The sequence below is a fragment of the Pieris rapae genome, chromosome Z (assembly GCF_905147795.1).
Source record: "Pieris rapae chromosome Z, ilPieRapa1.1, whole genome shotgun sequence".
NCBI classification, from domain to species: domain Eukaryota; kingdom Metazoa; phylum Arthropoda; class Insecta; order Lepidoptera; family Pieridae; genus Pieris; species Pieris rapae.
In genome coordinates, this window is record NC_059534.1 from 9,033,296 (window position 1) to 9,048,448 (window position 15,153).

At 32.0% G+C, this 15,153-nt stretch overlaps 1 protein-coding gene across 2 annotated transcripts; it reads right to left on the bottom strand.

Moving 5' to 3' along the window:
• Window positions 1–1,335: 1,335 nt before the first annotated feature.
• Window positions 1,336–14,761, bottom strand: LOC110999048 (cyclic nucleotide-gated cation channel subunit A). 2 transcript variants are annotated; one of them, XM_022267931.2, is made up of 8 exons: window positions 14,496–14,761; window positions 8,733–8,969; window positions 5,583–5,742; window positions 4,061–4,206; window positions 3,798–3,920; window positions 2,789–3,694; window positions 2,410–2,591; window positions 1,336–2,235 (listed from the first exon to the last, which is right to left on the bottom strand). In XM_022267931.2, the coding sequence occupies exons 1-8, from the start codon at window positions 14,544–14,546 to the stop codon at window positions 1,989–1,991; spliced, it is 2,052 nt and encodes a 683-aa protein (XP_022123623.2). In that variant the 5' UTR covers window positions 14,547–14,761; the 3' UTR covers window positions 1,336–1,988. The 2 variants fall into 2 exon arrangements, with proteins under 2 accessions (XP_022123623.2, XP_022123624.1); XM_022267932.2 differs by lacking the exons at window positions 8,733–8,969; window positions 14,496–14,761 and adding an exon at window positions 7,799–8,180.
• Window positions 14,762–15,153: the final 392 nt, after the last annotated feature.

Consider the following 15,153-nt stretch of genomic DNA (forward strand, 5'->3'; position numbering starts at 1 on the left):
TAAGTGTACATGTTTACCTATATGAATAAACATATTTTTGAGTTTGAGTTTGATACACAAATCTTTGTTTTTAATTTATTTTATTATTCAATATTACTTTAACTGATTTGAGAACTGGCAGTAAATGTAAAATTAGAAGCATTTAATGTATATTTCTTTTTTTTATGTTCATGAGTGTACATAATGTACCTATGTGTTACTATGTTGTTGTTGTTACGATTTGATTTGCTCAAAATTACTTAGTCGTCTCTTTTTACTAAATCTTCTCGCTACGTAGTATCATATGTACTTAAGTAGTCGACAGATATGATGATAGGTATATGATATGATGATGTTTTAAAAAATAAATATTATTTTAGGAAATCTGATAAATATATGACTAAAAATCATAAAAGGTTAAAATTGTTTTCATTTATTTATTTCGACATTAAAACATTTATGGATTTGCTAACATGCTTTTTTTTAAATATAGCAGAAACATTAACACACATAGTGACAGTTAACTAATGTCATATTATATGAAATTTGCTAAATATTATCTAAGCAATAGACTTATAATATATATTTCTTGAATACATTACTGTACGATTGTCTCAAGAAAAAGAGTTGAAATTCCATACGTTCATACAATCTCGAAGTTAAAGCCATAATAAATTATTTTACTAACTGAATACAACTTGTACCAAACATTTAAGTTTTCGCTAAATAACCAAAAAACGCTAAATAACAAAAAAATAAAAATGCTTCAAGCTTAAAGATTTCATATTAGCATGCATACATATATATTTTAAGAAGCTTATGATAATTTATACATATATATTTAAGCGACAAAATTAACTAATTTATTAACTTAAACACTATTTAAAATCAACATGAATTGGCTTAGTTTGTTTAAATAAAATAGGGAGACCGCTTGGTCATTATATAAAATTTACAAAAGTATTAAACATTTATAATTTTGTATGTTTTGTATATTTTCCAAAATATTTCCTTACTATTCGTTTCTTCCCAAATGTATAAAACGATTTTTGTGATTATTTTTTGTTTTAGAAAAATATTATAAAATTCTGTTGCTATATTCCCTTGATTAGAAAAATATTGAAGATTCCCACAATCACTCTAACATACAAAATGCAGTATTCAAAATATTTATGTAACTCTTAACATTATTTTCTATTTTATCAAATGACATAATATTATTATGATATAATAAATACCAATTGACCGAAAATCCAATCGCTATAAAAACTTAAAAAGTTATTAATTTTTAAAAATGTTAATTGAATATAAAATAAATCAAATATTCACTATATATATATATATATATATCTTCCTGTAATCTCAGATAATATCTATTCACAAATAAAAATATAAGTTGTTTAAGATAAGTATTTAGAAGTTTAGTCTTCTATATCGGTAAATATTCTATTAAATAGAGTATATCGAATATGACATAAGAGTTTTAAACGCCAATCTATATTAATATACAGAATGAAGATTGTTACACCGATACAATAATATAAGGTATTGACATACATACCCTTAAAAGACACTTCAATCACTGTCCATAGATCTTTGACCTACAATTACTGCAACATCATAATATATATTCTAACAAAATATATTATGTCCAACCATAACATCACAAATTTATACCTTGTATCATTGCCTCGTACTTCACAACAAAGCGAGTAATATTCCTGATTCAATTATATGATAGCAAAGCAAACGAAATATTTTGTCAATGAAACTTTAATTGAATTAGGAAATTCACCCGATGTACATATAAAACTACTACTTGACACATAGAATATTAAACTACATTTGAATATATGCGTTATTACGCTTTTAATATATTAAAAAGGACATTGATATATGCGTCCATAAACGTTGATTAAAACAGCTAGTCCGTATTGATTATTATCAAATGAATACTACTTTCTCAATACTTGACACTTTTAAACTCCAACAATGATGTCGAAATATTTTCAATTTGGAATTTCCTTTCGTTTTAATCTCAATGATTTACTTCGTGGTTCTGGTGTAATTTCTAGGAGGCCCGGTGACCTGTCCACGCAGAGCGAATATCCTCTTTCTCGGACCGGATGACTGGCGTCAACTGTTGATCCATACTGTGTTGAACAGGACGGTGATTCCATGCAGCTGGTAGCTCTCATTTCATTGTGTAACTCGGGCGATGTGTCGTCCGAATCAAATTCTTCATCCGAATCGAATCTGTAATGAAATAAACCCTTAAAAGCTTTTGACGTAAAAATAGTAAATATTTGTTCACACAACATTTATTAAATTGTATGTGTACATTTGCTTATAGTTATTCACAAATAGCAAAAACATTCGCTAAGCAATAATTTGCGTGCTACATAAATTATAAATATTTCCCATAAATACCTGCACTCTATTTTGCTAATTCGTTGTTTTAGCTTAGCTTGTTCTTGTCCTACATCAGCTAATAGTCCTTGTAAGCGATTATTCAAAAGATCAACAGTTGATTCCAATTTACGTACATTTTCTTCTAAGCTGAACTGTGTTCTTTTTGCACTTTCAAACACAGTTTCATCTAACAAGCCATCCTATAATTAATAGCATCAGTATTAAGCATAATAGCATTATAAATGTATGCGTTATATTGGCTTATACTTTATATCATTTAGAGGTTATTAGCGATAAATAGCGTGTCGTTTAAATCGTGACGCAGTGCCAGATTTAGGTGCCGCAGATATTTGCAACTTGTGAGTGTACAGAAACGTCTATGAAAAGGAATACCAACCTTTCGCAGTAACTGACAACCTCTCTTAGTCAAAGTTGCTCTGGCTTCTGGGTAATCTGCTAGAGCTTCCCATAAATCGCGTTTAGCAAGACAAAATAGATCGGAGTATCCCAGTGCACGCACGTTTGCTGTTCGCCTATTCCCAGTTCTATTTCCAGCAATATCCAGAACACTAACTTCTCCAAATACAGAACCCGCACCTAGAGTCGCCAGCACTGTGGTTCCATCATCTGCTACAACTTGCAATCGTCCACGCTTTACGATATACATTTCTTTGCCAACGTCACCCTTCCTGCAGATGTAATCACCTGGACTAAACACTTGAAGTTTCAGCTTTAGAACAAGTGCCTCCAACAATCCCGGTTCGCAATCTTTGAAAATCTCAACTTCTCGTAATGTATCCAGATGTACACGAATCGCTATTTCGGCCTTCAGTTTATCGGGCAGGGACGCTAAAACGTGCTCCTCGTCCAATGCCCCACTTTCGGCCCATGTGTAAGCAAACCATCGGATCACTCTCGCCTCTAATTCACCGCTGACCTTTCTAAATGCCATATATTGTTTTACTCCATCCATTTTGTTTTGAAATTCTACTCTAGCAACGTTCATATTTGAAATCATTGACCCAATATTACCAACGATTGTTGCGAAAATCAACACTCCCGCCAAGAAGTCTAAGACGACAAATATGTATTCGACATCAATTTCGGGTTGGGGAGTTTCACCAATAGTAGTGAGGGTCAAAGTTGACCAATAAAAACTATAAATATATTGATGAGCCAAAGTTTCATTGCGCGATCCCGTTATATTGTATACCCAATTATCTGTTCCGAACCCAATAGCATAGCTGATAGCAAAAAAGAGACATGCATTCCAATGAATAAGTACCAATATAGCCATGACGACCTGTAATAAAAAAAAGGTTACATTCACCATTTGTCATGTCATTCATAGATATAATAAATGTATAATATTATTAGTTTAATATATAATGAATTGAAAAACATACTTTGCAAATTCTGAAGGCATTCGGATAGCTTGTAGCGGTCTCGGTACGATCGAACCACTCCCACATGCGGGGCAGTCGAAACAAACGATTGAGTCGGACAATAACGGGGCACGGCAAACTGTCCTGAAACCAATATTGACATAGTAATAACTAAGGTGAAGAATGTATTTGGTTGGAATGTTACTCTACGTGATATGGATATTTGTAGTGTATTGAAAGAACTTAAGACCTTCGTCATTAATGATCATTAAAAAAATACTAACAAAGTCACAATTTCCCGGCGGCCACCAATAATATGCGATATCAGTAGGAATTAATGAAATTAAATCATATGGCCACCAATCGGACTTCATGTAATTCTGCCGTAGCATCCTGGCGTCCTTTACCATAATCCCTTGTTCCAAATAACCTGAAATTAGTAAAATGTCTTATTAATACTTTAACATGTAGGTCGAAATCACATATAATACATCGCCAGCTAAACTAATCTAAATAAAAACCGCAAGCAAACACAATTTACACCATAACATATACAAATTAAATTAATTGTAATCGAACTACGTACAACATAAGTCACATCAATAGCAAGTTCTGAAAACGTCTCCAACCTCTAGGTAATTCTCGCCAAGCAGTAAAGCTAAGTGATGCTTCAAAAAATAACTTTCCTAATAATTAAGTTCCAAACTCCAAGTATATACCCTCTTCACAGCTCCGTACTCTTGTGCGACGAGTGCAATATTTACGCAGAAAAAGCAGTCTGGGTGAAATGTTTGCCTACACGTTAGCTAAATTTGATGACGTAAGGCGCGCCCAGCGAACGACGCGTATAGGTGCCAAATTGTTGATTTGTGATACACTGAGGCATAATGGGGAAATGTGGAATGCGGGAAAGTGGTGGTAATCTAGTATTGTAACTTTTGGAATAATTTTCATTGTCTTCAGTCGGCAATCTTAATTTAGCAGTGATGTTTAAAATATATTGTTAACGGAAAAATATTATTACTTAAAATCCTTAGTGTTTTTCAGTTTCGTGTGTTGGTAAATATTTGTAGAGAAGACTCTTGAAATTCACTCAAAATCTTTTCTAAGATCAAATGTTAGTTAAAACTGAGAAGAAAATACTCCGGCCTATACTGTCGAAGGTTCAGTTTAAATTTTGTGTTATTAAACATTTACAAACACTAAATCTTGAATTACATGTTGCCGTATATACAAAAACCATTCATTGATTTATGGTCTTGTCTGTTTATAATCTGATGTGTGTAAAATGCGCTTCAAATATTCGACTCAACTGTAATTATTTCGACAAATCCCACGCGTTTAAAAACCGAAAACAGGCAAATGACATACATTCATTACGAAATTCTACTTATATTTAAGTAAAATTTTCGCAATCAGTATGTCATTTTAACATATAATAAACATGTCGAAAAATACACAGATAAAACTGTTAAAATGTTTCATCTTAATTGTCCTTATATTGTATTAATTCGCATATTAGCCGAGTGCATCGCTTATCTTCTAAGTTTACACGTTTCTAGAGGCTCGACGCCTGCTTTATTAGAATTTAAAAAGTCAAACGCAAGCTTTGAACAACTTAGATTAACGTCACTATGATAATACATAATAAAATGAAAATTAATTGTCAAAGTAGAATATCGTCAATAAAAGTATAATTGTGGTAAAATAAATAATTACTGGCATGAGAAACGTAGTTAAACAATTTCCAGCATGTTGTTTTAAATCAAAATGATTTTGTCTGTCATAATAAAAACAATTACTCACCTTCGTGCATGTGAATAGCGGTGTCAATCAAATAAATAGCGTCACAGAGGTAATCAAGCGCGAACCAGGAAGTGGAAGTCTTATCAAGCTCCCAGAACACGGCTCGACCAATCACGAAAACCATATTATAGAGAACGGCAAGGGACACCACGGCAAGCCACTGTATGAAAAACTTAGAATATTATAATTTTTCAGGGCCTTTAGTACCTCATATCATATAGCCTCGTTTTCAAAAGATAACATAAAAACAAAAGACAGTTGTAAACACAATTTCACAAATTGATAGAAACTACGAAATGACAACTAATTGTAGTGATTTTTAGAGAAATAAAAAGGTTTTAAGTTGGATTTTAGTTTTGTACTTTTTTCTTATTCTAATTCTTCCTTAATGTTATTTTTATGATGTTTTTAGGAATTTGCAATTTTAAAGAATCAGATCAATTAGAATCAATAAAAGATAATGATGATATGTTAAAACTATTAAGTATTTTAATAGCTAAGTGAGTTTTTTTGTTTTAATACTGTAATTTTATTTAGTTTTTTTTTGTAGGCATTATTATTACTGATTAAGTTTTATTTGTTTTTTGTCGTCAATTTCCGTAGATTGGATTTATAGTAGGAATGTTTGCTTCTTGAAACTGCACCAATTATACTATCCAGTAACTTTATCTTGTTTCATAGGCCGCATCTGTGATTCATTTTTATGAACTCATTTCCTTCACCGGTATATTTTTCGTTAGAAGTCTTCACATGGCCGGTATATACTTTTATCAACTGGAAAAATCAACGTTCAAAAAACTTTAAAACAGATTTTTTCGTATACTGTATAATTTATACATAATATAATTATTGTCACAAAGGATTTTGATTCATAAAGCTAAAATCGTGCGGTCAAATCCCAGCTTTGGGTTTATTATAGATTGTCCCTGACACTTAATACATACTAGTATGTAAGCCAAAAATGTACCAAGAAGACTAATCACCTATATTATTATTTATAAACATAAAAATAGCAACAACAAAAGCAATCGGGTCTATTTTTATGGAGTTGTTGTTGTCCTAATTGAATGTAAAAGTACACGTAGGAGAAACAGATGCTTAACAAACACAAATGGACATTCTAACTAATGACTCACAAATATGAGGACACATTAAAAGTTACGATGAACAATTTTAAATTAAAAACTGAGGTCAATTGTGCAATAACATGCCAATCATTAAAAATTATACCATACGATGATATGATAAAAAGATAGTATGAGGTATACGAAAGGAAATCTAATAGTAGTAAAGTAATTCAAACAATTGAAAACATTGACTATGAGATATCAAACATACAGATATTAAGTATAAACCAGTATTAATTTAAACTGCAACCCTATTATCGCCCAAGAGATGGTACGTACCCATATGTATGGTACGGGCTGCCTTTGTTGTTTCTTATAGTATTTAAAACTTAGAAACATATCAGAGTGAATACCGCGACGTGTTAGTCACGTTAAGGCGCAGACTTGCAAATAGTATTAATATTGCAAAAAGTAATCCCTATTTCAAAAAGTGTTCCATATTTAAATACCACTCGGGATTCTGATCTAAACAAATTAGGGCTGTTATCACTTCATAAGCTTTTATAATATGATTTTTTAACACAAAAGTATACATATCCATTTTTTTACTATATTTAAATTGGTCCCCCAAGTATGGTCCCCACTTAATTTTAGAATAAGTGTTTTTTGTGTGTTTTACTGTACAAAAAATAAACTAATTTTAGGTGCAATATATTGAGTTAGGCATAGAACACAGCCTTAGTTTCACATCACATTTAAATGACGTTTTCTATTACCTTGTCATTTTAGATTTATGGTTAGGTGTTACGCTGCAGCTAGACTTAATTGATAGATATAACCATAATAACGATCATCTCACTCTTATTAAGTTCAAGTTTAAAAACGTGAACTGCAGAACTAATCAGTTTAGATTGGACAACCATAAGCTGGTTGTCCAAAGAGCCTAGCCTAGCAACCACCGGCTTCATATGCATTTAATTTGCGATGATGTCTGAAGTATATTTTATATAGAATCAGAACATTAATGTTTTATATAATTCACCTAGGACTCAAATCTTTTCAAGCTTACCAATATACAAAGACTGCCCGTATGTTCCCCTATGTAATTTTATACATCAGGCGATAATTTGGCCGCACCAGTATACGTACCTACAGTACAATTATGGAGGAGCTGCGCCTTAATTTCCACCAAGGACGCTCAGGCTCTTCTTTATTCTTCTGCATAGAAAAAATTGTCCCTTGCTAAATTCTTATAGGGGTTCGCTTACCATGCTATTTAATTCTAACATGCCTTTATGTTAGAATTAAAAACCCTTAAGTGATTACTCATTGACATAGCGTAGAACATATTATGTAGATCGTACGTTAATTAATTATCTGACAGCCGGAAAAGTAGATTCATTTTACTCATATTTATTCACTAAATAACGAAGTAGCGAGCCCCTAGAGACACTAAAGTGATTTCTCAACCTGCTTAATTGTATTAAACACAGTAAATTTAACAATAAGTGAAAGTTTAAGGTGAGGTGGATTTTTCTCTGCGTCTTAAACAAAGAAAAATCCAATGTACACTGGCAATCGCAATCGTCGTAGTAAAGTTTAATTATAAAGCTGCTAAATAACCAACGTAAGTAAAATATACACTTCTTTTCAAACACCTTAACTATATTACAAAAATATACGTTTAAATACCAGAATATGTCTTAAGTAAAAAACCGTAGCTTTTTATTTTGTTTTGAAATTTCAATCTATTTTGCCCTTCAATAAATTTTTCACTTCACAATAAAATCGTTCTGTATATAAGTGAGCAATTATCGCTTGTAGATCTTTCGAGGTCATAGATTCATGTACCCCACAAACGTTTAAAAAGATCTTAGACAAAAACTAATTAAAGGTTGCTATAAAGTAACTCGTAAATAGAAGGTACTCAACACATTGATGATCTATTCACATGAAAGCTACTTTTTACAGGCTTTTGCGTGTTAAATACTGTACAAATGATGTTTCCCTATAGTTGAATTAATTTTAAATTTTCAAAGTGCAATATGAAGCGCCCGCTAAATACAACTTAAGTATTACTTACATGATAGTGGACCGAATGAGTAGGATCCACTGAACGCTTGCAGCAGCACAGCCAGCTACCGCCGCTCTGCTCCTCCGACTCGTCAATATCGAAGATCTCTTCACCGGAAAATTTATCCAAGAACCAATCCGTTGGCTTAGTTGGCCCACGCTTGATTGGCAGACCAAGAGCCCCGCAGATTCTGTTTCGGATGCGACGCCAGCAGCTTGTTTGGGGCTCCAACTTCCTTCGCACTTGCTAGAATACGAATCCAGGTTTATATAGGATTCTCACGAATATAACCAATAAATGAAGATTATTTATTTAGTAATCCTACAGCTAACATAAATTATATTTAATTACAAAGAAATACACTGAAAATATAGCCAAAGATGGAATACATGATATATTTTACTAGAAAAAGATTTAGAAAAGGGAACAAACAACAAAAAGTATTTAATACATTTAATTAATTGTGATTTAATTTATTTAATAAGCCTAAATTAGTTGTGTTGTGTGATGATGTAAAAGTGTGGGTATGTACGTGATGGTGTGTATGTGGGGTGTGCTCATGATGTAGGTGATTTTGCGCTATGAATATTCTTAATAAAGATAATAATACGCCAGTACAAATAGTGGCGGAAAAAAGTCTAGTTTGCGCTCGAAAATTTGACCATTCTCTGCACTGAAACATATCATCACTAATAGGTAAACTCATAGGATAGTTCGAAAATAAAATGATACGAGGTTAGAAAAACAATATAGGTTGTATTGTGTTAGCATGACCGACATAAACTCGAGCGTTCGAGCCGTTTGTCGACGTTTACGACTGCTATTGCGCTGCCATTTAATCATCCAGCAATGAAAATATCATCCACCATATGAGTGCATGTTTCTATCGTTCATATTATTTTCGGGAATGGTTATAAATTGGTCTTATTCTATTTTCAAATCTTAAAAAATGTTTTATCGCAACATGAAAAATTCAGTGTTAATCTTACACAACTAGTGGTTGCCTGGAAGAAATCGCTGGAAAGCGATAAGACCGCCGGTTGCCCTCCTTTTCATTTAATTATGTTAAATTTTTATATTGTAATGTAACGAAGTGTTAATAAATTAAATAAATAAATAAAACTCTAACTCAACGATGTATAGTACTCAGATAACAACAGGAAAAAGGATTGACTTCTTGCAACATATAGAACCTTTGTCAGTACGTAGAAACCTGGAACTTCTGTATACCGTACATAATAATACAAAAAATAATTATATTCTCAATTGAGAATGCTTAAAACTTGGATACCAAAACGGATTGACAAAAAGGACTATTCTAGAAACAGGATTTTTTAAACTAAATGTTGATGGGGGAAACAGAGAGATTAATCTTGTTGAATTAGACTATTCTTTAAAACCCTTGAAAAATTACTAATATTGTATTAATAAGTATGTATGTGTGCTGTATTGTATAATGATGTATTATTATTGCGACCAAGTCCTATCCTATTAATAAGGCTTTTTGGAAATAATACATTGAATTATAAACCACTGCTTATTCAAATCACTTAAAACGAATTCAAATTATGAAATTATTTGGATAATTATATCACAGCAACACCGATTTTTTTTTCTTGAGATTTGGACAAATGGTGACGTTTATAAACCTAATTAATATCTATCTTTCGTGTATCATCCAGGAAAATCTTGAAGTATAATCATCCAGAAACAAAACATTCGCATTTTTTTATAGAACAGGGGCAAACGGGCAGGAGGCTCACACACAGGATGTTAAGTGATACCGCCGCCCATGGACACTCTCAATGCCAGAAGGCTCGCGAGTGCGTTGCCGGGCTTTTAAGAATTGGTACGCTCTTTTCTAGAAGGACCCTAAGTCGAATTGCAATGTTTTCAATAATAGAATTGCCGTAATGCAAATAGGCGTACACTTTTGTTGTTGAGTTATTCAAGTTCAAATAAATATTGCATTATTTAATATTAAATAAAATCTGACATTTCATTGGACAGACTTGTTGCATTCATGTTGGAATCCAATTTCATGATTTGCATTTGCATAACGCAGTAGGTAACTAACGAGAAAAATTGTAACAGGGATGAATATGTTAAGAATATTTTTTAAATAATATATTTCAAGATATTAGATAAATGAGTTAAGATTTATATTAAACTCATATCATTTCGTTAAAGTTTATTTATATGCAATAACATTAGAACATATTCTATAATAAATTTTGATTAAGTAGTCTATTTAAAATTGTGGCGATACAAGGAGCTGAATTTTATTTTTAGTTCATTATGAAATATTCCTAAAACTCTTGTACTCTGTAGACTAGAACTATGAGCTATCTTGTTATATACTATTAAGATAAAAAATCGTATTTAATGATTAATATATTTATAAAATTAATATAAGAGCATTAAAAATGTTAAAGAAATCCGTACCCTTATTTAATCGAATTCAAAGCTCAAACTCCATAAAAATTCAGACCGCGTTCAAATTTAAAAATAGTTCCTTGCTATATTATTTTCCTTGATATTTCGAAAGAGATTTCCATTGTTATCGAATAGCATTGGAGTGTATACAGCGTGTATGTGCCATATTACGTGATTATGAGCTATGAATAACAATAAGATTGTCGATGAAATTTAGAAGACAAGGTCGAATCACCTTATCCTACACAAGGTTTAGTACCGTTAAAATTTGTCAACAATTAATTAAACTTTAGTAATTTTTGTCTTATCTTTGCTAAACATTATTCAATGCACGAAGCACTGTGCTAGTATAGAAAAAATGATAACGACGTAATTATTAGAAAATTATGGTTTCTCAAAAATATTGAAATATTGTTTCAAAATTGGTCTTAAACGTGTTACTAATTTACTTATATCTTTATTAACTTCAATACGTAAAGAAATAATAGTGGTAAACGTGTAAAGCAACGGTGCCATTTGGGGTTCTTTTCCCAGTCGGAGTGAACAATTAATTTCTCTTAACTTGTTGCGAATACGGTGTTCATACAGAGCTGGTAACTCCAATATGGGACTTCAGACCTTCAGACCCTGATAAGCAAAAGTCAGGGGTGGGTTCGCAGCTCCATTATAAAAAAAAAAAAAATATGGGACTTCAGTTTTGCGTCTGATTTAAGATTAGCCGTCCGATATTTTCTTTATTGTGGCCTTCCTATGCTCATATTAATATATAAAATCAGGCATATGATATTCAAAGGTAATTATAATTATTACTTGTTTTTAAAGGGTAATTCGAGAAGAAATTTAAAAAATCAAGGTTAACACATACGCCCTTGATTTAGAAACTGATTACAAAAGTAAATTTTATATCATCAATTTTTTTGTCGTTCCGAAATGTTTGCTACCTATTTGAATTAATAAAATTTCGATTCGTTTTGACAACCACGTGTGTAACCTTGCTGTTTAGAAGGCTCTGTGCTTGCATACTTTCATTGGATATTTAACTTTATGGGTTAGTTAAATATAATGATTTTTAATGTTTTAATTAGGCGTGCCAAATGTTCCTCATTTGTCAAAATTAAAAACTACCTGTTATAATAGTGCAGTGCAGTGCAGTGCACAGTTATTTACTAGGCACAAATGTGTACGCCATTCGACTAAATAAAAATTACAAAATATATATACTTATTTTTGTTTTAATCATGACAGACAAAGGTCCAGTATCTTATTTTTGTATTAAAACTTATGCGGTGGATTATCAGAGTATCAATGGACTTCAGTGCGATTCCCAAATCAGCTTTGATAATTTTTTTTGTAGTATTTAAAACAATTCAAAATGTATTAGTATCCCTTTAAACAAATGTTCAATATTTTTCGCCGGGTTTTCTAATTTTATTTTCATATTGTTGTTCGATCAGAGGTTCTTCTTTCTCGGTATTTTGCTGGAATAGGTTGTTTATTTACCATTTCTGTTTTCATTTCATCGAAATATATTTCTGATTGTGCCTCCACATTGCTTTTGAAGTTGGAGTTTACAAAACAGAACACGAATACCATACGCATTCATAAATCTGAGGTCAAGACCTAAAAATCTTTAGCACCACAAGTCTCTTTTCACACACTAGTTCATTTTTGTCACTGTGTCTATAAACAAGTAATAAAAATTCAAACACACACTCTAATGACATCAGAGGCTCAAGCATCGACATTTTTATTAGTTATGACAATGTATTTAACGACAAAAGTACGCTTTATGTTTAGAAATGTCTCATTAGTGAAACGAACCATTCCTTGTTGTTAATTAGTACGTACGTTTGGAATCGCTTGGATTGAGTGAGTCCTATGAGTGGTATTATTACACCTCTACCACAGTTTCATTAGTGATTTCAAAAGTTTCGAGATAGCGGGCCTCGATTTGGTAAATAAAAGGACGACAGAACGCTACTTTTTATGCAAAGGCATTAATAAAATATTAATAAAGCGACTGATTACGTTCTCTAATTCTTTTTATTTGAAATATTGTGATAATTTTTAAATTCCTACTGTACTTTTTAGGCATGCAGAAGTCGCTTTCTGTTCGGTCTAGGACATGTCAATTTCCTCATAATTCGTTCAATATATATACATAATTAATGAGCGAATTGAAGGGGGTTGAATCTTCCACATCTTTGTATGAACGTCTTAATATAATTGAATTTTGAGATTAAAAAAAAAACTGATTCTAATGATATACATTGTTGTGAGAAACGATGGTAGGGACCAGATTAAACATGGAGAATTTTGTAGAGCGCTAAGTGAATAACTGCGCTTAACTTGTTTCAGATTTCATTCGATAGAATTTCTAAGAATTTATAATTATAGGAACCGCTTGGTGTTAGAAATTTTAAATTATGAAGTATACGATAAATAATATTTATTTATTAAGTAAACTAGTCTTTATTATTTTATTAACTTTAGCTTTGTGTTTGCTTGCTATTGCTTTGCGCATTGCTTCCGTCAATTCAATCATGGTGAGATGTTATACATATATCTAACACAAACAATATCTTGATCTTCTATAATCTATTTTTTTTATATTAGCCATCTTAACGCCCCATAGCTTCATAGTTTAGATACACAGATCTTGTCGCCTCGTTTTAAATGCAGTCCAATGAATGCTTGGCACGAACTAGTCATTTGTTAAGCCATTAAATGGCACAATAATTAACCTCTCGCGAGGGTTGTAGCCCCGAGGAAACTTGGGATATTGATTGTACGAAGACTACGCGCCATTCTGATTATGATTAATTACATGAGGTCAGCAAAGTATGTTCTGTCTTATAGTTATGCTTCAAAAAATTATAATATACAAAATTTAACGAGGAAAATTAAAGTGTTTTTGTGGTGCCCCGAATTATGTTTTTGCCGCTGACTGAACCAACGTCGCATACTTACTAAGCATATGTTTTTAAAAGTTAAACTCAGATATTTTGGACGAAGAGTATGTTTCAAAATTAACTAGCAAACCCGGAAAAATGTGACTAAATATTTTGTTATTCAACGATATCTAAATTAAATTGAGTTTTACGAATAGATTTTCAGCAAAGTTATAGATCGCATTTAGATTAAAAATAATTATAGATGATTATCATGTTTATTTTTATTAAATGGTACCTGTAGCATGAAACTACGAAACAATGTGTAGATACCGAGTTTAAAAGCAACAAGTTGGCTCCACTACAGCGCTACGAATTCGTATTTCCTAGATTTGCTACGAATATTAGGAAAGGACAAAACTCATATTATTTTTATTAAACTCACCGCATCTGTGTTGTTACCCATAATTTGATGAATAGTAACAACAGGACTCATTATCACAAACACAACTACACTGTTATTCTATTAACCATCCTTATGTTCACATACGAGCACTCAAAAGAAATGTAAACTTGTCGCAAAACGATAGTGATCTAATTGTCAGATGGCACGATACCAGCTTCAATTAAAGAAATTTAGTTAACGTGTTTAATTAATTGCGGGACCGCCGACGTTGAAGGAGCATCTCCTTCGACGGTCAAAGAGCGAATGCCGAAATTGTAAGGTGCGCGTTCAAGGCATTGAATGAAACAATAGGCTATGATCGCTTCCCCATGTCACGTAATGCCCGTTCTGCCTTCCGTTGTAAACGCGAATTGGACGAACACTGGCGGGCAATATGGCTAATTGCCCCTTAAACCAACCACTATTGATCAACATCCTATAAATTATGATACGTTTCAGCTGATTAATTTTTTACAAGTTTTTGTGAAAACCGACCTAAAGTGACCTAAAAGTAATAGTTACGAAGTATTTTTTTCCAATCTTGGACAACTTTACGTCGAAATATATGATGGCTAAAGATATATAACCGTTTAGCTTTACACCGATTCTGTTTGTTTTTCAGTCCGGAATGGTTTGAAATTAACCTGGGCCTTGTCAT